The sequence below is a fragment of the Oryctolagus cuniculus genome, chromosome 19 (genome assembly GCF_051225735.1).
Source record: "Oryctolagus cuniculus isolate XC-2025 breed Fujian yellow rabbit chromosome 19, ASM5122573v1, whole genome shotgun sequence".
Taxonomy (NCBI): domain Eukaryota; kingdom Metazoa; phylum Chordata; class Mammalia; order Lagomorpha; family Leporidae; genus Oryctolagus; species Oryctolagus cuniculus.
The window spans coordinates 60,289,767-60,312,921 of NC_142885.1; the positions used below are offsets into that span (position 1 = coordinate 60,289,767).

The 23,155-nt window shown below is 42.1% G+C and overlaps 1 protein-coding gene across 31 annotated transcripts in view; it reads right to left on the reverse strand.

The window, feature by feature from the left end:
- Positions 1-23,155, reverse strand: part of MRTFB (myocardin related transcription factor B) — a 295,069-nt gene that overhangs the window by 53,755 nt on the left and 218,159 nt on the right. For 30 of the 31 annotated variants that reach the window (XM_070064809.2, XM_089321819.1, XM_089321811.1 and 27 more), the window contains 2 exons: positions 3,127-3,192; positions 1,040-1,095 (listed from right to left, as the gene is read on the reverse strand). In XM_070064809.2, coding sequence (XP_069920910.2) covers positions 1,040-1,095; positions 3,127-3,192 — 122 coding nt within the window. Of the gene's footprint in view, positions 1-1,039; positions 1,096-3,126; positions 3,193-21,618; positions 21,997-23,155 lie in introns of those variants that run through there. The other variant, XM_002711759.5, reaches the window with a different exon arrangement.

The window sequence follows — 23,155 nt, forward strand, 5'->3', positions numbered from 1 at the left end:
CTTAAAGAAAAGTAATGTAATGTGCAATGTTCTTTGATAGAGTTAAATTCTCCCTATTCTTATGACCTGAAAGCAAGAAAGTGAGGAAGTAATTTGTCCTTTATGTACAAAACTCAACACTGATTTTATAAGCGTAATACTTAAAAGTCAGCCAGCGCCATGGCTCAATAGACTAATCCTCCACCTTGCAGCGCCGGCACACCGGGTTCTAGTCCCGGTCAGGGCGCCAGATTCTGTCCCGGTTGCCCCTCTTCCAGGCCAGCTCTCTGCTGTGGCCCGGGAGTGCAGAGGAGGATGGCCCAAGTGCTTGGGCCCTGCACTCCATGGGAGACCAGGAGAAGCACCTGGCTCCTGGCTTCGGATCAGTGCGTTGCGCCGGCCACAGCGCGCTGGCCGCGGCGGCCATTGGAGGGTGAACCAATGGCAAAAGGAAGACCTTTCTCTCTGTCTCTCTCTCTCACTGTCCACTCTGCCTGTCAAAAAAACAAAAAAACAAAACAAAAAAAAACCACAAAACTTAAAAGTCATTATTGTTTACAAACCTCCAGTATCATACCACCCCAGAATATAAAATTTGTATGTCTTGTTTCCTGAAAACAGACTGTTTCTTCTGTTACTTGAAAGTAAGATGGCAGGGCTGGCGCTGTGGCTCAGCGGGTTAATGCCTGGCCTGAAGTGCCGGCATCCCATATGGGCGCCAGTTCTAGTCTGGCTGCTCCTCTTCTGATAAACCTCTCTGCTACGGCCTAGAAAAGCAGTGGAGGATGGCCCAAGTTCTTGGGCCCCTGCACACACGTGGGAGACCTGGAGGAAGCTCCTGGCTCCTGGCTTCGGATTGGCACAGTTCCGGCCGTTGCAGCTAATTGGGGGGTGAACCATCGGATGGAAGACACGTCTCTCTCTGCCTCTCCTCTCTCTGTGTAACTCTGATTTTCAAATAAATAAATAAATCTTAAAAAAAAAAGTAAGATGGCTACTTATCCACAGGTACTTTAGCATAAAGGAGAAAAGTAGAAAGTATTAAAGTGAACTTTCTTACTCTGGCTCGTTCCAAGCTTTTTATCTGTTCATGGAATGCCGCCGGGCTCTTCAAAGCTGTGAGGAGCAAACAAATCATTTCCACAGTGTAAACAGAGTTCCTACTCAGCCCAACATTTTGGTATTTCACTTTGATAGTCCTATTAGTTCACATCTACAAATCCATTATTTACCAGTTCCTTTAGGAGATCTGCCAAGCTTGAAACTTTAGATATCACAGAAATAAAATTATATATCTCACACATACCAGAAAAACCCAAGTGAACATTTAAAATAGAGTCCTATACATAATGATAATGCAAATAACAGGTTGGACTGGTTCTGATCACTACTATGGCAAATTTCCATGGCCCAGGGAACTATCTGATGACTCCTTATTAAGACTTTGCTCTTACTGCCATCTAAGCCACTGGCAAAAGCCCAAATGTCCTCAGAAGTGATCTAACCTTGAACCTTCAGGACTCATGGCCCTGACCTGAGGCCCCATTTACTCAGAGCCCACTATGGGCTCTGCATTCAATCATGGTTATCCTACCACTGCTTTCTACAACAACTAAGCAAAGTAGGTCTGAGTCTTACTATGGTGAAAGGATCAAAAAAGGTAAGTGGATTCTTTAGGTCATATTGATAGATGATGGTCAAAACGGAACTTAAGTCTAGGATTTTAAATTTGAAAAGTTTATGTTATTCCTACCATACCACAATGCAACTCATCTTAAAGACATACTGACTCTTTAACATACTGTCAAAATATTCAATATTCTAGAATCCCAGAATATTCTAGTAAACCAAGTACACCAAAGCATTACCTACCACATTAATGTTACCAAATATCTTTGCAAAATCTTTTCTGTGTATGTCCCCTGTTGTCTGATACCACCTGCACTTACAACCATGGGCTGTTAGATGAGTTGTTGGGATACAGGACTAGGATTCCTGCGGCTCTTAGAGCATTACTATCAGTTCTGGTACTGAAAGCGCACTACAGACTCCCATTAGCACAGCCCACAACAATCAGGTTGGGCTAGGGTCTAGACCCTAGAAGTAGACTAAGGCTGGTCTTGTAGGAGCAAATTCAACATCATAATCTGATACATAATCTGATATATACTTTGATTGGTTCAAAGGTCAAGCATGTGGAGGTAGCTAAATCTAGCAGATTATCAAAGAAGTTTTTTACTATTGTAATGCTAGATTTAAAATATTTAGATACTCAAGAGTAGTCCAGAAAAAAGTTTCACTGGGAAAAATACTAAATACCTACCATAGAGGAAAAATAATTCTTAATCATAAACCAAGACATGGTTTACAGGGTAGCAATGATTTAGCAAAGCCTGGGAAGTGTAAATTCATTCTGTAATTTCTTTCTAGTGTTTTAAGTCCAATAAGTCACCTCTTAAAAAATTAATTTTTGGACAACATCCAGAAAAATAATCCCAATGGCCTATATAAAACAACTATGTTTCCCTCCTCAAATATAAAATCACCCCTGAAGTTGGCGATTAAAGTTCAAGAAGATAACTTGGACAAATACTCCAAAATTAACCAACTTTCAAAAATATTCCCTAAATAAATTCTAGGGATATTTAGGAATGCCTGTACTTGGGCCAGAAAGATTTTATTAAATATAAATAGAGTATTTATCAGTCCTGTAAATAACTGAGATGTATATAATTATATAGATCAGAGTATAGCACCAAAAAATTTGACTTAAATAGACTTAAAATAAGGTTGTGAATCAATTTTATCCTGTTACTTTTACAAGTGTAATCTCAGATCCATTAATAGTGATAACTTCAATTATTTCAAAATGAAAGCCAATGTTAAATTTTGAAGAACAGATATTAGCTGAATCACAATGTTATAATAATATTCTTTGTATAATATAAAATTCAAGTCCATCTTTTAACCTGTATTTGGCTTTTAAAATGTGTTCTAAATGATTTTCTTAGGCTGACCAGACTGATGTCTAGTTTTTCTTTATAAATTCATTTGGGACGAACTGAAAGTGCAGTGGTTTACACATTCTTCTTGGGCACCCCCACCCCCCGCGTCACACTGGGGATGACAGTGACACTGCAGTCTTACGTGGCATGATGCCCTGGTCCACTAGCTGCTCTCTCGTCCTCCTCTGTTGTAGCCTCAGCTGGAGCACTGTGAACAGAAAGAAGCACAATGGAGTTTGCAGGTCACTGAGAAACCAACTTAGGCAATTCTGGAAGGCTTTGTAAAGTGAAGCTTTCAATAAATTTCTATTTCAGAACTGCATGAGAATGATAGCATCTGGCACCCTCCAATTTGTGCAAGGAATACTATTTCATGATTGTGCCTGTTTGGTGAATTCTGAAGTTTATTCAGATTTTTTTCTGTCTAGTTAACAATCTCAATTTGATGGCTAAAGCTCAATAGTTCTTGTCCATATACACTCACACGGTACATAACAAATACATAAAAATAACTGGCTTATACACTGGGACATGTTAATAAAGAAATCTCACTCATATAAACACAAGTATGGAATTCCTTGACACTTTTTCTTTTTTAAAACTCAGTAGTAGAATTTTATTTTAAGGAAAGACTGTTATTTGGAAGGGCCTTCTCCACTGGGAACAAATTTTAAATAGCTTTAATGAAATCTAACTGCAAAATAAAAATGAGACCTAAGGAGTGGTTTCTAACTTAGGACTCTGAAGTTTAACCACCTTTGCACCATCATAATAGCACACCCCATTCCACAGGTTCTAAGAAAGCCAGAGATCAATGGAGAGCTTCTTTTAATAAAGACAGTACACTATTAGAACTGGTCAAAACCAGGCTCTATGTCACAGAATCTGGACGTCTAGTTTGCCAAATTTAACCAAATTATTTTTTCCTTAGATTTCTGAAGCAGATTCCTTCTATAGCATCTACGAGTACACACTTGTATCTGGAAAATGAACCTATTTCAGAAATGAGGAACACATGAAGTGATTTTGAAAACTACTTTTCTTGGCTTGCCTCAGATTAAATTTAAGTTTCCATTTTGATTTTTGTTTCAAACTACAGATGGAAACTAAGGTTCAAATGACTATGGTCAAGGCTTGTCAATAGGCTAAAAAAAATGACCTACGTAAATTTCTCAAATGATGGGGAGAGAAGACTTTTTCTAGTGTGGAACAAGAGGCTGGACCAAATGCAGGGCTTGTGGCGTGTCTCACCTGCAGCAAAACCCTGAGGCTTGAGGAGCAGGGCCTGTGGCCCCTCTACCCCCTTGCTTTCCATGGCCTTGTGCTAACTGCAGAGCAAGGTACAGTGTTAGACACACACACACACACACATTCACACTCACACATACACACTCGAGTTTAAATTACAAAATGGCTTTTAAAACTATGTTTTATCATTGGCAGATATGAATGTTATCCTTTATGGGAATCTAAAATATGGCTTTTGGTTTTTATTTGTTTGGGGTCACGGGATCACAAATCTTCACTGATGATTTGTTTAGAACTGAAGCAAATGAAATAGATTGTTACAAAAAGCAAAAGAAAAATTGAATAAGTTAAAAACTATTGCATGTTTCTGACATTCGGGTGTTCTGTGGTCCTCTGCATCAATTGGGCTCTGACACAAAGATCTCTTCTCTGATAACTTCTAGTTTACTGAGGAGAGCAGGTTCTCATGTACTTTACTGAGAACATTAATAGCCAAGGAGCTGACCTATGGACCCTACAGCACCCAAATGCCTGCACGCACTAACATTCCTCTGTGAACGCTAAAGTTAATGCCCGTCTGCATTTAAGATGGTCATATTCAAGAGTCAGAATCTCAAGAAAAGGAGGTCTAAGAGGAGAAACGGTTTAGAACAATTCTCCCACTCCAAGGCTGACACTCCTGGAACATCATGGTCCAATCCATGTCTGCTGGCTTTCTCCCAGGGGAATCCTCAAAAAAAAGGAGCAAAAAAGAAAAGGTAAAGAAAATAGCAACAACCCATTTTTGGTTTACAACAGACAAAAACAAACCAAAAAATATTAACTATACATACTGGTGAGACAAATGTACCAAACATATTTTTGGGAGTGAATGACATCTTTGAGTGAGGTATGCATTTGCAACAACCTGATTTGCAAAGGAAACACTGATGACAGAAGCTCATTAGTCTTGAAAGCATCTGATTGCACACTGGCCATCACAGGCCCCTCATGCACGAGGACTGCAGCCTTGCCAGGTCAGTCACCTGTGACCAGAAGTCACACTTCCATGCTGACCTGGGAAGGCACCTGCTATCCCGAGGGAATACACACAAAGGATGTATGTCACTCTGACCTGTTTCTAGTCCCAGTGCGACTGGGTGCTAAACAACTCAGTTCTCCCCTGACACTGTGAACCTGGCATCAGATCCCACAGGTGAAGGCTCTGTGACACGAGGCTGCCCTCACTTCAGACGCCAGTCACTAACTAGTCTAGGCCACCCCATACTGGAGAGCTGGCGGATTCCCACAAACCCCTCCTCAGGTTCAACAATTTGCTACAGTGCTTCTTCACAGGACTCAGGAAGGCACTTTACTTACGATTAATGGTCTATTATGAAGAATAATAGCCAAATGGAAGGGATATAGAGGGTACTATATGGGGGAAGGGGTGTGGAGCTTCCGTGTCACCCTCTTTCTGACCATGCCTTGCTCTCTTTGGTGACCAGTCCCCAGCTTTCTGTCATCTCATTAGCAGACAAAAAGCACTATTATCATTCTGGAGATTGCAAGGATCTAGATGGAAGCTCTTGCTTCAGGAACTAAAGACTAATACCAAATAACAAACTATGCTCCTGTCACCCCAACTGCTTGGGAATTTATAAGGGCTTTAGGAACTCTGCTAGGAGCAAAGGCACAATACATATTTCTTCTCATACAGCAGTCACAGACACCAATCACTAACTGTTAAAACAAACAAACATTAAACACAAACTATTTGTTTTTCATCTACTTTTCTGTATGACCAACCAGTGAACAATTTAACTCTACTTGAAAGCGGGAGAATAATCTTCCCAATTAATGCTCGCATGACTGCCTATGTAACTGACCCAAGAAGCAAGAATGTCACACGGTAAGCGTTACTCACAGCGCCAGTGGCCATCAGTCTCCCCCAGGAGCATTCACTTACTAACAGCATGTTTAGCAGGTGTCTGCAGGTGACCGTACGCGAGGGGTAGCATGGGATACAGACTCATGGGAAAGAGCAGCAGCAGCAGCAGGGAATGAGGGTTTGTTTCTAAGCAAAGATATCAGGAAGAATACAAATGGAAGGAGAGGCAGACTTGGCAGTAACTAGTTGTGTTACATCTGTTGATTATCCAGCTTTTTAAAAGTTTTCATATACACCAAAAGGTAGACAGGATGACACAGTATACTTCTATGAGGCACACAGCCACTTTAGGTCAGTATTAAACCATAATTAGGGTATTTGTTCATATCAAATACAACCAGTTACAACTTGACAAAGGCTATTCTGAAATCAACTACTAGGTATAATAAGTATCAAAAAGGGAAACAGGCTCATAGTCTCAGAAAAAAAAATCAAACTTCCTTAGTACTTCCCACACATTAGGTTAGTGAGAACATTAATGTTTGAGAAATGACAACCGATGCCTGCACCTTGGAGACAGCATCCAGGGAAGAATCTGCCCACACATATCTAGGACTAGGAGAGGGCACGAGACCCTGAAAGCAGAGCATCCAACTCCCTGATGAGACTTTCATGGAAGAGGGATCAAGATGTCCTGCCTGCCTGCTCACTGTGCAGCCTCCACGCTCACCCTAGGGGGTTCACGTCTGGATGGAGGGAGAAAAGGCCCAGGTCACTGAACACTTCTTGGCCTGTTGCAAAGCTGTGGCTCTCGGAGTAAGCTGGTGTGCGGGGCGATCTCTGAACCCTGACACGCTCTGCAGCTGTTGATAAGATTTCATTCCACAGCTGCACACCGAAGCCGAGACACCGGCCCAGCACAGCTTTCCTGTGCCTATGAAAGCAGCCTCTCTGACAACGGCCTCACGTCTGAACAATGAACTGAAGAGCACTGTCCTGGTGCCTGGTTGAGGGGATGAACTGTGCTGTTGGGCTAACATCGCAGCCCCCATTCCATTTGTCAGTCAACAAACATTCAGCATCTGGTAAGAAACGGCATGCAGGAACACATGTGAAGCTACTGACTTGTCAGTCGGAAAGAACAGTCACTATCTACATCCTTTCAGGAAAAAGACGGCGTAAATATCGAGTGAAACACAATTCATGTTATAACTGTATTTGCACATTTTTGAAAGAATGACCTTTGAAATGTCTACAAACTAAAACAATCCAACAAATAGTCCTAAGACGTTCTTAAGTTTCCAGTAGGGCTTAAACATGTTGACTTTCTGATAAAGCAAATAAACCGAGGGAAGATAGAAGGTAATTCTCTTACAGGTAGCACTGTTTTCCAGGTCGAGAATTCAGCAACAACTGTGTGCATCCAAATGATGAAACTTCCCAGAAGCACAGAGGTCCTCATCAATGGAGGGAGACCAGTTATAAATCCATTTGCTTACGGTTTGCATCACCTCTTTCCCAAATAGCTGAGTCAAAGGTATTTCTTTAATCTTAAAAAATCTTTTCACACATTGTTCACACATATGTTCATTACACAGGATAAAGGAATATAATAAACAGGACAAAGAAACCAAAGGAAATCACCAACATTATCACCTAGATGACACAACTACTGTTTTTACATTGATAGCTTTTGTTTTCATCTAACTACACTGTTTCATTTTCTTCTTCTGTATACTATGATCATACTGCGCATATAATGACAAGCATTCTTTTATTATTTTAATGGCTAAAGTAATCTGTTAAATAGCCCCTATTTATCATTAGATTTTTTTCCCCGATTTTTGTAACCAAAACACTGCTGTGATGGAATTTTGTATGTAACAGAATCTAAATTCCCAGAAGGAAGACTACGTCTATATTAGGCAGGGGCAAAAAAGCAATGAGGCCAGTTTTTTCTTGTACAAATCATCATCTTTTCAGATTATAGATATCTGAGAACATGGGTATAGACGGTTTTACATCAAATTCATTTAGAAAAAAATTATTGAATTTTTCCAAGATGATGTATTATTAGCTCATGGGTTTTACTTATGGCTCCCTATTACATTTAAACAAAGAGAAAAATGTGTATAATTTTGAAAATTTTACTTACTGCTGCTCCCTTGTCACAGAGATAAAAACAATGTTATGTATGTCAATGGAAATGTTTTGAATTTACTCCATTTTTATGCAAGAAAAGTAAAAAACTGACTTTAATCAGCATTCCAAAAGCTTCTCTACTGATAAATTGGAAATGTAGTTTGTAGTACTACAAATAGTTTACGTGTCAAAAAAGTATCTTCTTTTAGTTCCTTTCCCTGGCTTCTAACATGGTTTAATGTGCTTCCAGATCAAAGTCTGATGATCTGTTTAAAAACCTTAAAATACAAAAACTTCTTTCACATAATACTTATACTCCAATTCAAATTTTTCACCTACTTTGTGAACTAAAGATGATGTATCTATTTTCTTTTGTTTCTGTAAGAAGAATGTCTGAAATGTTTTCTTAATATGATGTAATTTAAAGTGCTTCTGATTCTAAAGAAAACAGCCCCATAATTGTGCAGCATTTAAATAAAAGACAGCAGTTTAGCATAAGTTGAATGAGTCAAAATAAAGCGCAGCTCTGGCGCTGGGAGTTTGCACGGGGACGTCTGAGGACTGTATGCTAGAGGCTGGCAGAAATGATACTTTCTGGGAAACAGAATGGCAGACAGCCATGGTCTTCACATTCTTTATAAATAGCTAGATTTCAGACACAGGGTGCCAAGGAGAGTGGACTGAGGAGAGAGGAGGTTAGCAGCAGTTTACTGAGAGAGGAAACAATGTATAGTGCTTAATTACAGGATGATGAATAGAATAAAGTGCACATCATGAGAGGTGGAAAGGAAAACAAAAAAACAAAAACCTGAGCAAACAGTCAAGTAAACTAGAGGCAAAAAACGAAGATGGAAAATCTAGAATACTCTAGAATTTACATTTGTCGACTAGACAAAAACAGAGACCCTGGTTTCAGTTGTTTATTTTTCAAACAGATGTACAAGTAGTTAGAAATGAAGTGGTTGGAATCTGGCAAAGGTTTACTGTATATTGTTTAAATAGCACTAAATGAGTGGCTTGGTCCCATAAGAACAAGACAGTTTAGAAAAGCCAACATCCTCATCTTATCTTTGGAGCTTGGATACAGGAGAGGGATTAATCGGCCTCTATCCAACCCTTGTTTCATCAAGCAGCACCTTAGTGGCCAGATTTAGAACTGCATGTGTTCCATTACTTTTCCTTAAAAATGAATGTTTAAAATGGTGGTGGCTCCTATTACTGCTATGACTACTCTTAATGTACACATTCAGGAAAGATAACTACTTTCCTTTCCCCAGATGTTAGGATCCTGAGGACAAAGACTCACAGGTTTATTGTTCCTTGCTGTGAATAGTTTATTTTGCAGGAAAAGGGGTATAAGTCACACCCTGTGGGTTTCTTTCTGATCATGGGACTCAGAAATAGATCACTACCTGTATTACTAACAAAATGATCTAAGAAACCATGTTTTATACATTTTTCTATTTATTTAAGTGTAATGCATGTGCACATTAAAAAAGTATTGAAAAGAAAGGTGAAAGTCAACCCATCCCACCCCAGACCTGATTTTTGTGGCCCCAGGAAATGTTTTGAGTATCCTGTCACAATGTCATACATAAAACATTCAGTGAGAAAACATGGAGTGGGGTGTTATTCATGTTGTTTATTTGCTTTAAAAATTGCATGCACTGGCTGTATCTTACATACAGACATATCAGTCATACACATTTATGTTACCAGATTTTTTTGCTATTATAAATAATGTTACAGTGAATATCTTCATTAATTTCTGGGAGTTATCCTTTGATGATATATTTATAGGTTAATTTTCTAATAATGGAACGCTCATTAAAAATTTAGATGGGGTCACTTTGCCATCCCCATTGTCGCGCCAACCTTAGTTTCACTGAAAATGCAAGAGAGTATCTTTTGTTCTTATGCTTTCCCACAATATACATAATTATGTTTTAAGAAGCACTGACTGGGGCTGGCACTGTGGCGTAGGGGGTTAAGACACCACTTGCAGTGCTGGAATCCCATACAAGCGCCTGTTCAAGCCCCAGCTGCTTCACTTCCCATCTAGCTCTCTGCTATGGCCTGGGAAAGCAGTAGAAGATGGCCCTCGTCCTTGGGTCCCTGCACTGGGTGGGAGATCGGGAAGAAGTTCCTGGCTCCAGACTATCTTGGGCTGTTGTGGTCATTTGGGGAGTGAACCAGCTGATGGAAGACCTCTCTTTCTGCCTCTGCCTCTCTGTAATTCTGCCTTTCAAATAAATAAATAAATCTTTTTTTTAAAGGAATAAATTACTGGGGCTAGTGTTGGTGGTGTAGTGGGTTAAGCTGGTGCCTGCAATACCTGCATCCCACATGGGCACTGGTTCAAGTCCCAGCTGCTCCACTTGCTGCTAATGTGCCTGGGAAGGCAGCAGATAGGGGCCCAAAACACTTGGGCCATGTAGGCCACTGCACCAATGTGGGAGACCCAAATGGGGTTCCAGGCTCCTGGGCCATCTGGGGAGTGAACCAGCAGATGGAAGATTTCTCTGTAATTCTGCCTTCCAAACCAACAAACCAAAAAAGTATAAAAAATGTTTTCTCTTAAGAAAATTAAATTACCAAAAGTATTTTGTACTTTTACATGACAAGTAATTATCACAGGGCAAAATCATCACTGTTTGACCTCACTGTGTGAATTTGGGATTTGGGGTTTTGAACTAGTGTTAATGTTGGGAACAGAAGACAAACTGTAATTATGCTGTTTTGAAGAATGACAAGAGGAAGGTAAAGAAGTAAAGAAATGAACAAGGCAGTAGACACTCAGTGGTAGATACTAATTTCGTCTCACCTCCACTTAAAATTAATGTGAAATTCATGCAGCATTAAAGAGACAAAAATCATTTAAATATTCTCACAGGTGATAAAAAGTAGTAATCAAAGATCAGAGTTCCAGTTATGTTATCTGGGAACTAAAATAAGGTCATTGTGTAAATAATTAAAAAAAAAAAACCAGAATGCAAAGAGTCTAAAAATAAAATGGTAGTTCATCCTGTAAGAGCTGTGCTATCTTCACCGATTAAGCAAATTTCCATCACCGCTTCCTGTCTGAAACAAATGCAAGTTACACCAGCAAGCACATCAACCCCCGTCTCAGATACTGCAAACAGCAAGCAGCATTTACATCAAGAATTCTTATATTTGGACTATTTCGTGGCTAATATCAAGTTAATTTAAAAAAAACTGTGCAGAATTAGTGCATGTAAAAAGTTAGGCCTTAGACTAAGTAGGAAATATTGCGTTTCCCACTGCATCCTTAAGCACACCAGGTTGGGGGGGGGGGGTAGGGGAAGAGGCAGGTAGTACAGACTGCGCAGAATTCTAAACCAGTGTCCTTTGCTTTTAAGGAGGTCCTGAAATCTAGAATGCAGCATGTACCATCTACTGAAAGATGAAGGGAAGAGTCAGTAAAACCAAAATGCCAGCGGGACTGTCATTATCCCAGGCAACCACTCTAGACTTCCTGCATTAATCTGCAGCATCAGGTCAGGAAGACAATGCTTTCAGTACTCAGCCTTGGAAATTTACAGGAGCTCTGATAAGTCTCTAGCTGGCTGCTGCTTCTGTTGCTATGGAAACAGACTGCTAAAAATGGAGCATGTTTCTTTAAATTGATCATACCTTCCTTCACACAAATTCCCTTCTACTCTTTGTCAAAAGTTGGAATGAATTTAAAGTGTGCTTCTTGTGCTATGACAACGTGAAGTCAAACCAGGGGTTTGGTACAGATGGCAGAGACAAGATCAGTCTGTGGCGGACAGACAGAAAGACAATACGCACATATGCATTTAAGAAAGTTTCATTTGGATAAAAAGTGGAAATAAAGTACACAACGGGATAAGTAAAAATAACAAACAGCAAAATCATCTACATAATTAATTGCCTGATTACCAGGAATGCAAATGGATTACAATAATATTCAATTACTTCAGACAATTTTTGACCTGTAGGACCATGCTGGGTCTCCAAAAAAAGGTAATGTTTATATTTTCTTTGGGGCCAAGCAAAATTTCTATAGTCCTCTACTGTACTCTGTTTTCTAATCCTTCTGTAATGGGGAAACATAAATTGCATGCAAAGTTTTTACAATTCTTAATGTAAATTCCTAAGGTGGGCTCTCTGAATAACAATTACCAATGAATTAGGAAACAGCAGATTATTGTTTACCTCCATTTTTCCCCAGAACACTAAGCACATTTCCTCCATTATGGCCACTTGATCCAGGCTCAGGAACTTGGGTTTTCTTCCCATTTTTTGGACTCAGAAATGAGGCATACACACACATTTAGACATTGACCTGCACACACACACACACACACACACACTCTCTCTCTCTCTCTCTCTCTCTCATGTAATTTGCCTACCAAAACTGCGAGAACTGTCACAAGTAATATCATAGCAACTGTGTATGGTGATGCAGGTGAAGCTGTACCAAGTAGCCACACGCAACATGGAGGGCACCTGGTTACCCCGTGCTGCACACAACTGCAAACCATCATGTTACAATGCCAGGTTTCATAAACTTTCAGTGTTGAGTCTCAGGTGGACACTGTATTGGCTCTACTATTTGAATACACGAGAAGCATACAAACAAGCACACCGGAACTCACAGCTTCAGTGACTCTCCAGATGAGAACTCTATTTGTATTTACCAGTAATCAGGCACCAGATGCTCAATCCCAGCCTCTGTCTGTTCACCTGCTTCAGCTGGCCATTGTACCAAACAATCCCAACACTGTTTCTGGTTATGCTATTTTATACAAAATCCTGTATATCCTGATTCCAACACAGCAAAAGTTACACGCATCAGTAAGAAGTGTTGAAGCCCTAACCCCCAGTGCGACTGTGGGAGACAGGGTCCTGGGAGGCAGCTGAAATGAGGTCATAGGGTGGGACTCTATGGCAGGGTCAGCGTACTTCTCCGAAGAGACCTTGTGCCACGCAGACACACAGTGAGAAGGTGAGAGCCAGGAAGAGAGCCTGCACCAGGAACTGAACCTAGCAGGCTTTCCAGCCCCCACAGCTATGAGCAGGGTTGTTTCTGCGGCCTCAACCAAGCAGCAAACAGCATTTTAAAATCAGCCTGAGCCAACTATGAAAGAGGGGAGACACCAGGAGATTATAAGGTTATAATCTTTGCCATTCAGAAGCTTGTTTAAAACCCCTGACAGAGCCACCTTCAGGAAGGGGAAACAGCGTTTCAAGTTCACCTATACTCTTCCCGCAAGCCTTTGATCCCCAGAAAGAGGTCCTGCTGGCTCTCCCAGGACCGCGGCGAGAGGGCTCAGGCAGTGGTGGTCAGTGCCTGCCCCAGCCTGCATCTGGCCGCTCAACTGTGGTTTGCACGGTAGGTGGTTCTCACATACTGTCCCTCAGGTGATGGACTCAGCCCGCCACAGCAGCCCATGGGAAATTTCCTGATTACTTCCCTCCCAGCCAGGGACTGCTGCCCTTGGCTGACAGAACAGGACAGAGTTCTCAGAAGCACACACCCTGGGCTGCAGGCTCTCAGCACCACTCAGCCCCTCCCCTCAGCCCTCCAACCCACAGCGGAAGGATAAAACCCTGTGAGAGGCATGGATGGGACCACAGGGCTCTGAGGGAGGCAGAGGGGGGATACTGGAGTGATTTTGTCAGAGCTCAGGTGGCTGGGTGGGGTAGCAGGAGATGGTGATGGAGAAAATGGTGATGGTAGGAGACAGTGTGGAGACCCGGCAGAACCTTCTGCTGCATGGATTTGGGATCTGATCCCAAGTACACTGGAAATCTGCGATCACTTGAGCTCAGTGGAGGCACGGAGGGACCAGGAGGGGAGGGAAAGGGAGCCTCTCCAGACAGAGCAGTCTCTGCATTAGCAGATTCCTACAGGCACTACTTGAGTAACCGGGCCTGCACCAGGGGCTGCTGTGCGGCCGCAGAGCTGTCAATGGGTGAAGTATTTCTGAGACAGAACTGATGTACTTGGTGACAGGGCACAGGGAGGAGGTCAAGGAAGGTGTCAGGCACAGCTCCCGCCCATGTTGTGTGTGGGGGCTGTGGGGAGGGCAGAGGCGCCATTTACCATGATAGGAGACCCTGGGAGAATGTGCAGATGGCAGGAGGTGGGCCAGGGGCCCTCAGTCTGCAGTGCTTGCTCATGTGGGCCAAAGCACATAAGGCCTTCTGCCCTTGGCTCTCATGTGTGTGCTTGATTTCTGTGTTATCATCGAGCGTCTCACTTCCTTGGCCGGCCGGGTAAGACTGTAGGTCTACACAGTCTGGCACTCTGCTGTGTAGAAGCACTCACATTTCTGCTATATAAAATTATTTCCACTAAAAATTAAATTACATAATTTCATTTCCAAAGTAGCATGTATCCATTTAAAAAGTATTTCCTCGCTGGGAAGAAGAATCTTATTTTTCTCATTCATACCAGTACAACATTTAAAGTTATTTTAAGTGCCATATCTTGTATCTTTTCAAATTAACTTTTTAGAAACATAAATTTCATGGTAACTTGCTTGTACAATATTTCTAATTAGGAGAAGGTTGTCAGAAAACAAACAAAAATTCCCAGAAATGCAAAAACAGATGTGAAATTCATGGCCTCTGCATCACTGTTTGGTTTTAATCGCCTATTTATTTGTCAGTTTCTCCCACTATTGCTCAACATATTCTATTGCATCAGCAGGAGGCCACAGGGCATTAGGACATGCATGGCTAAGGCACCAATTTATAAATGAATGATAAACTATATCTTACGACAACAGTGCCTTTCAGAATGCAGGAGGAGGGGCTAGCGCTGTGTTGCAGTGGGTAAAGCCACCGCCTGCAGTGCTGGCATCCCATATGGGCGCTGGTTTGAGTCCCTGCTACTCTACTTCTGATCCAGCTCTCTGTTATGGCCTGAAACCACGTGGGAGACCCCAAAGAAACTCCTGGTTCCTGGCTCCTGGCTTTGGATTGGCTCAGCTCTGGCTGTTGCAGCCATTTCGGGAGTGAACTATCAGATGGAAGACCTTTCTTTCTTGTGTCTCTCCCTTCTGTCTGTAACTCTGCCTCTCAAATAAATAAATAAACCTTAAAAAAAAATGCAGGAGGGATGGGGTTAGGATTGTGGTGTGTGGTTTAAGCCACTGCCTGCAACACTGGTATCCTAAATGGCCCCTGTTAAGAGTCCTGGCTGCTCTATCTCCCATCCAGCACCCTGCTAATGTGCCTGGGAAAGCAGCAGAAAATGGCCCAAGTCCTTGGGCCCCTGTATCCACATGGAAGACCTGTATGAAGCTCCTGGCTTCAGCCTGGTCCAGTGCTGGGCACTGTGGCCATTTGAGGGCTGAACCAGTGGACAGAAGATCTCATTCTTTCCCTCTCTAACTCTTTCAAATAAATACATGTATTTTAAAAAAAAGTCAGGAGGGGTACTCTTGAGTACTCACTGCATAATGAATGTACCTAAGATATGCAGGACATTGGCAATGTAGGACAAAAAAGAGGCAAACAACAATTTTATCTCCAAGAAATACCATGTTCCCACAGTGAAGACAGAGCAGACACACAGATCACAATGCCTGCTGTGGGCCCCCAGTGATGATAGCAAGGCCTAAGTGAATGCAATAAATAAAAAGATGCAGATGAGCCCACTGGGAATGCACAGGAGAGAAAGTGGCTTTAGCTGACGTAATCATACGATTTTCTTTACGAAATGGCATTAACAGTTTGGATTATGAGACTGGATCACAGCTGGGGTGAGGAGAGTACAGAGCAGCGTGTCCTGTGACAACGGACATGTTCAGTACAGCAGCCACCAAGCACCTGAGTAGCTGAATTTTTCAAAATTTTATTTCAATTTTTTTTTTTTTTGACAGGCAGAGTGGACAGTGAGAGAGAGAGACAGACAGAGAGAAAGGTCTTCCTTTGCCGTTGGTTCACCCTCCAATGGCCGCTGCGGCCAGCGTGCTACAGCCGGCGCACCGCACTGATCCGAAGGCAGGAGTCAGGTACTTATCCTGGTCTCCCATGCGGGTGCAGGGCCCAAGCACTTGGGCCATCCTCCACTGCACTCCCTGGCCACAGCAGAGAGCTGGACTGGAAGAGGGGCAACCGGGACAGAATCCGGCGCCCCAACCGGGACTAGAACTAGAATAGGCAGAGGATTAGCCTATTAAGGTGTGGCGCCAGCCCAAAATTTTATTTCACATGAATGATTTTAGGTGTAAAAAGCCATATGTGGCTGAGAGACGGATAAACTCCATCATTTAAACAAGTGTTGGTATTTTGGCAAAGATATTTATTTAATCTAGTTTCCTAGATTATTCCTGGATTATTCAGAATATCTCAGATAAATGTTCATTTTCTTCTTAAGTAAATCTACTAGATATGTCTCAGCACAGTTTCCCAGGCAACCCAGCTCAACTGCATACACTGCATGATGGCTGTTGTTACTCTGCTGTGGCAGAACTGGGAGTGCGGTCCTCCACATCTGTAACTCCATCCCACCCAGACCCCCTGGCTGCCTACAAAGCACTAAGACACAAAACCCCTGAGTCACTTCCATGACAGTTGTCAGGTCTGCACTGGGGTGCGTTTTTAACAAGCAGTTCACTGTGATGGTTAAAACACGGTATTTTTTTTTTTTGTAATAACAGTTTTATTCAAAGTAACTAACACACAACTTATTTTTCTTTCTGTAGTATCTTATTTTCACTATTACAGAGCTTTTAAAAAAAGAATACCAGGGGCCAGCGTTGTGGTACAGTGGGTTAAAGCCCCAGCCTGTGGCACTGGCCATCTTATATGGACCCCAGTGCAAGTCCCAGGTGCTCTATTTCTGACCCAGCTCCCTGCTAACGTGCCTGGGAAAGCAGCAGAGGATGGCCCAAGTGCTCCAGCCCCTGTACCAATGTGGAGACTCAGAAGGAACTCCTGGCTTTGGATCGTCTCAGCTCTGGCCACTGCAACCATTTGGGGAGTGAACCAGTAGATGGCAGACCTCTCTTTCTCAGTCTCTATATCTCTCTGTAACTTTTTCAAATAAATAAAATAAATCCTTTATTTTTTTTAAATTTATTTATTTTTTGACAGGCAGAGTTAGACAATGAGAGAGAGAGAGACAGAGACAGAGAGAGAGTTATAGACAGTGAGAGAGAGAAAGAAAAAGGTCTTCCTTCCGTTGGTTCACTCCCCTAATGGCCGCTACAGTTGGCGCTGCGCTGATCCGAAGCCAGGAGCTGGGTACTTCCTCCCCGTCTCCCATGCGGGTGCAGGGACCCAAGCACTTATGCCATCCTCCTCTGCCCTCCCGGGACACAGCAGAGAGCTGGACTGGAAGAGGAGCAACCGGGACTAGTACCCGGCGCCCCAACCGGGACTAGAACTTGGGGTGCTGGTGCCACAGGCAGAGGATTAGCCAAGTGAGCCACGGCGCCAGCCCAAAATAAATCCTTTAAAAAAAAAAGTCAGGGCTGGTGTTGTGGCGTAGCAGGTAAAAGCTGCCACCTGTGACACTGACATCCTGTTTAGGTGACAGTTCATGTCCTGGTTGCTTAATTTCTGATCCAGTTCCCTGCTAATGGACTGGGAAAAGCAACAGAAGATGGCCCAAGTATTTGGGCCCCTGCCACCCATGGGAGAGACCCAGAAGAAACTCCTGGCTTCAGTCTGACCCAGTCACAGCTGTTGCAGCCATTGGGGAATGAAGCAGTAGATGGAAAAACACTCATTTTCTTCCTCTCACTCTTTCAGATAAATGAATAAATCTTACCAAAAAAAATCATTTTTTTCCTCTTTAAATCCATCTGCTACCATTTTGCCCTTGATAAATATGAAATGCAGTCAGCTAGTGGCACTGGTTGTATGATTCATTTATCTCAATAATGACTCCTATTAAAACACTTACTTGAATTAAATCATCTTAATTTATTTGACTTTTCCTGAAAATTTGTAATTATCAATTTTTCAGCTGTCAAGTCAGAGTGGTCTATAATCTTTTGTAGCTGTACATCCAGAAATTAAATTTAAAACTCATGTGTGCTGAGCATGATTAGAAATGTTGGAAGCCTTTTGTAGAGAGGTTAAAACTTGAGATTCCCTACTGCTGCTCTGATAAAAGAAACTAATTTAAAGAGAATTCTCTGTTTTGAGTTTTTTTTAAGGGGATTCAAACCTATATTACTATTCTGATCTAGAGCAAGAAACAACCAAGCGATCACACCATTCTGCACACTGGTTGATATTCATCAGAAAGTTTACACAAACATAAGCACAACTGCGAGGTGATCTGCTTTATTATCCAACAGCTTGCTGGTGTGTGAGGACAGCTTTCAGAGGCGGCGTGCATTTGGAACTTCTTCCTCTTTTAAACTTACAGAAGGCATTACTAGATTTTTTGTTTAGATATCATAAATTCTTGAATCTTACAATTATTTGCTTATGAAGTCTGTTTTCCCCCATTATAATTTCAGCCAATGTGCAATGTCAACAATCACAGGAATTCTCAAGTCCCTGTTACATACAGGAAAGACAGCAACTGAGAAACGGACTCCCAGTGCCTCACAGCACACATACGTCAGAAACACCGGACTACATTTGTGTCAGTGTGAACGGAATTAAACACACCAAAATTCACCTTTCCTTCACTACCAAGAAATGTATAATTCAGACATTAAAAAACTCTAGAGGCTGGCCCTAGTACATAAAGCAGAAATATTAGGCATTATTAACAATTATTTATGTATGTGGGTGCTTTAAAAAGTAAGTGAAACATGGAATTAAAAGTTTATTTTGTCCAAAAAAATCTAAATCCATTTATAGCTTTTTCCTAACATGTATTTTTCTTGAATTTTTGAAGACCTTGTATATGGTTTTTTTTCTGATTTATGAATTCAGCAAGTATTTATTAGCATCTCATATGGTCTGAACATATGACCCTGTATATGGTTTTAAAAACTTTTTTGTACCAACATAAACTTATCTCTTAATTATCCTTTCCATCAACTTTTTGAAGTACTTTTATATTTGCCTTTTTTGACAACATAGCACAGAATCTAATAAACTCTAGGGCATTTTAGAATGACAAAGATGCTGCCATATCAGTCAGCTTTCATGGATTAATACAACTGATGGATGACTCAATATCTAAAAGCAGATGAGGTTCACCATTTGTTTATCACCATTATCAAGTTATTTTCATAAGATTTCAAATGAAAAAATATGTTTTCCACTAAACTTGATTTTTTTCCTGTCCCGATTAAACCCAGATCAAATGCTTTCGGTGTCATTTGCTGAGAGGTAGTAGACCAGCCCTACTGTCTGTCTACTTTACCCTCAACCCAACATACTGCAGAAAATAAGCAGAGGCATAATATATATAGCAAAATCAAGTTCAGTGCAAATGAGTTTCATCATTCAATCATTTATGTGGAGAATGTTTGAAATATGGCAAACTCTCTCCCTTACTTCTTTAAAACTACGAATTTACATGAAGAAATACAGACCGCCACTCTGTTTTGCAAAAATACACATTATTCTAAAATTTAAATTTTATATAGAAGGAACAGTAACAAAGGTTAACACTATGAAATAGGTACTGTTTATTTCCATTGCACAAATGAGGAAATGAAGGCTCATAATAGAGAACTTGTACAGGAACATAAAACCAGGAAATGCTGCACCCACGACTGAAACTCAAGAGCATCTTCTCCAGAGTCCATGTGCTTTTGCTCCTTTGACACTGTATCACTGCATCTGTATACATCGGAAGTACGGCCAGAATTCACAGGGAAAAGAACCTACGCGCTAAGTAATCGTCTCTGCTGTTTCGCTGTTCCTGTTAATAACCCTTCTCTTGTTTTTATATTTTTAATTCTTGCTTTCTATGTTCCTTAATCACATCCTGCTGTTTATCCTTTTTTATTTCGACTGTTCCATTTTCCTCTACTTCATCAGTTTTTCAAGTAGCACAACAATTGTTTTAAATTTATATTAACAGGAACTTAACATTAGAAATATGATACACAGATGAGCTTTAAAGTTTTTTAGAATTAGTAATTTTAAAAAGTTAAGTTCCCTTAAATGAGCCTCCAGAAATGTGTTCCTGATTTTTTCTAAGAACCTGCAGGAAGGCATGCTGTGCACAAGCAGAGGCAACCCCATTGTTCGGTTCCTAGCAACAGCTCCTAACACTGCATTCTGTGTCATTTGTTTTGATCTGGGTGTTTTTTCCATCCATACCCAAAAGTAGTTCAACTCCAGCAACTCCAGCTATTGTTTCTTCTTCTTATCTTTTAAATCTGTAACAATCCATAATCAAATTCTCATATTCTAAATGTCTGAGAAAAAAAAAAAAAGAGGATACTCTTTTGGAAGAAGCTCAAGGTGCTACTTAGGGTGATTAATTCTACACTGACTCTTGGAGTCTCTGTAATGTGAACAAGAGTCTGTGCAGAGGGAAGCGGGTAGCCGAGGCAGAAGCTGAAAGCAGGGAAAAGGAAGAAGTGTTACTGTGTTTTCTTTTTCCCTTCTGAAGAGGACTACATCAATTTTCACATTTAAAATAGACACTGGAGAGATGATTCTCACAACTCAAATTTAGGAAAAATGTATTCTCTGTAGACTCCAAATTTCTTACACCGTGGTCCTTGATCTCCAGCTACTACAGGAAAGCAAGCCAGGCACCGGGCTTACCACACGTGAGTATGCCAGGGCAGCAGAGGCAGTGCCCACACCACTGGCCATTTGTGTCAGTCAGTCAGTGAGGTGCCTGTGCAGTTGTCACTAACAACATTGACAGTATTCTGGAACTTGTTCTTTGCTTGCTTTGTTAAAAAAAAAAAAAAGCAATGTGATTTTTAAAACAGAAAAAGATGCAATACGCATTCTAACCATCCATTCTAACCATCATCTCAGGCTTCAATTAAGAGCTTGCTACCTTCCTGGTTAAACATGTTGGTTGGAAAAAAATGAATTTTCCTGGAATTATGTATTTGTAAATGTAAAAGAAGCAGTGTTCCAATACTGAAAAGCAAATGGCCTCTCCAAAGTGGGTGGGAGGGTATGCAAAAAAATTTTTTTGAGAAATATACAAAATTAATCTGCAAAGATTCTACTGAAATGAGGACAGGCATCGTAAGTTCCTTTACCATGTGAATTACTGCAAAATCCCCAGAGTTCTATCAGCTACCGAATCTTCAGTAACCCTACCAAGAACTGCATAAGCTCTCATCGCGAAGAACTCAGAGGGTGGAAGGTCTAGGAGTGAACAGAGGGAAGGCAGACACAGGACGGCAGGCAGACAGACACGCTCAGCCTGGCTGACGGGAAAACGCATTTGGCAGTTTTGCTCCTGTCCACAGACACACTGACCTTCCTTGAGACTTTTCTGGTTGCTCCCCTCAAGGCATTCCTTCTCTTTTAATGGCTCGAAATCCCCAGCAGTTAAAATCTCTGGGAAGCCCTGCTGCTTCTTGGAGCTATCGATCATGGTGAGAGGCTCCTGGAGACGGGCAGCATCAAGCAGGAGAAGCGCGCAGTGGGCAGCGCAGCAGAGCTCACGACACCCTGGTCCCTGAGTCCTGGGCAGCTCCTCACAATACCCCAACCACTGGGCAATTATGTCTGCACGCAGGCGAAGGCGGCCATTACCCTTCCGTTCCCAGCTTGACCTGCAGATACACTCCTGCTGCTGGCAGCCCTTAACTCTCTCCCGCACCGGGAGGCAGAGTCTCAGAAGCACGACTCTCAAATCCCACCCCTTTTCCCAGCCAGCCCCCACTTCCCGTTGCCATTCCAGCCTCCCCCGCACGCGCGCCGGGTACTTCCATCTGCAGTTTGATGGTCCGAATCATCTGACAAGCACTGAGTCAAGCAGTTAAAAATAAATCCTCTAGTTGTTAAAAGAGAAGTCTCTGCTGATACCTAAAAAGACAAATTGCTGCCCGTGGTCTCTCTCGGGCTCTCTATAAACACAGCCGGGGGCTGTGGAAATACTTTCTATCGGCCAGACAAGCACATCCATTACTCATTAAGTTCCCCAGCTAAACAAACGGCAGTCCAGGGCATCTGAACGAAGTGCTCTTATCTCGGCAGAGGCACCACACTGAATAAACATGCTACCAGCACATCTGGAGGAAAGCACAGGCATCGTCCCCCCCGCCCCCCCCAGTTCTTCTGCAGGGTGCTTTTTGCTGCACAGAGTTGTCCCTGGCCAAGCCTAAGCTCTCAGTAACAGGGAAATGCACGGTGAAATTGCAGTTCTCTTCCTCCGGCAAGTCAAATCAGAACAGCAGTTTCCCTTTGTGCCACTAGTGGGCGGAGACAGTTAACTTAGCCATGATTTTCAACAGAAAAAAAAACCCTCCGCTCTCCACTGAGCGCGCCTATCTCACAGCAGCCAGCGAGCAGCCCAGGTTCCACTTCACAGGAGCTGTCACAGACAGGCATCTCCTTCAAGTCACAGGCTGCCACTCACTACGCACAAGGGCACTCCAGGCAAAGGTGCAGACAAGCCTCTCTCTAAACGCACCAAATTCGCAACAGCAGCCTAAGTAGTCCGATTTTAAAAAGCGGTTCAAAAGATGCTTTTCTGCAAAGACTGCTGGAATCCCACCGAGGCTATTCCGCAGCAGGCGGTGGACTCTGCTCCCTTGTTGGCGACCACCATCCAGCAGCGTGCTGGGACGCTGAGTTCCACACAAACACCTCTTGGATGAGATGACTGAGTGAGTGAATTAAAGCAGAACCAAGTGTAACAGGAACACTTGTGGTAACAGAATTCCAAAGAAGTCCCAAATCAATGACCAAGAGCCACTATTCTGACATGAATGACTCAATGGTCTCTAAAGCAGGCATATTTTCTCTTCAAAAGCAAAGGTACGGATACATTTTAATTATGCACCCGACA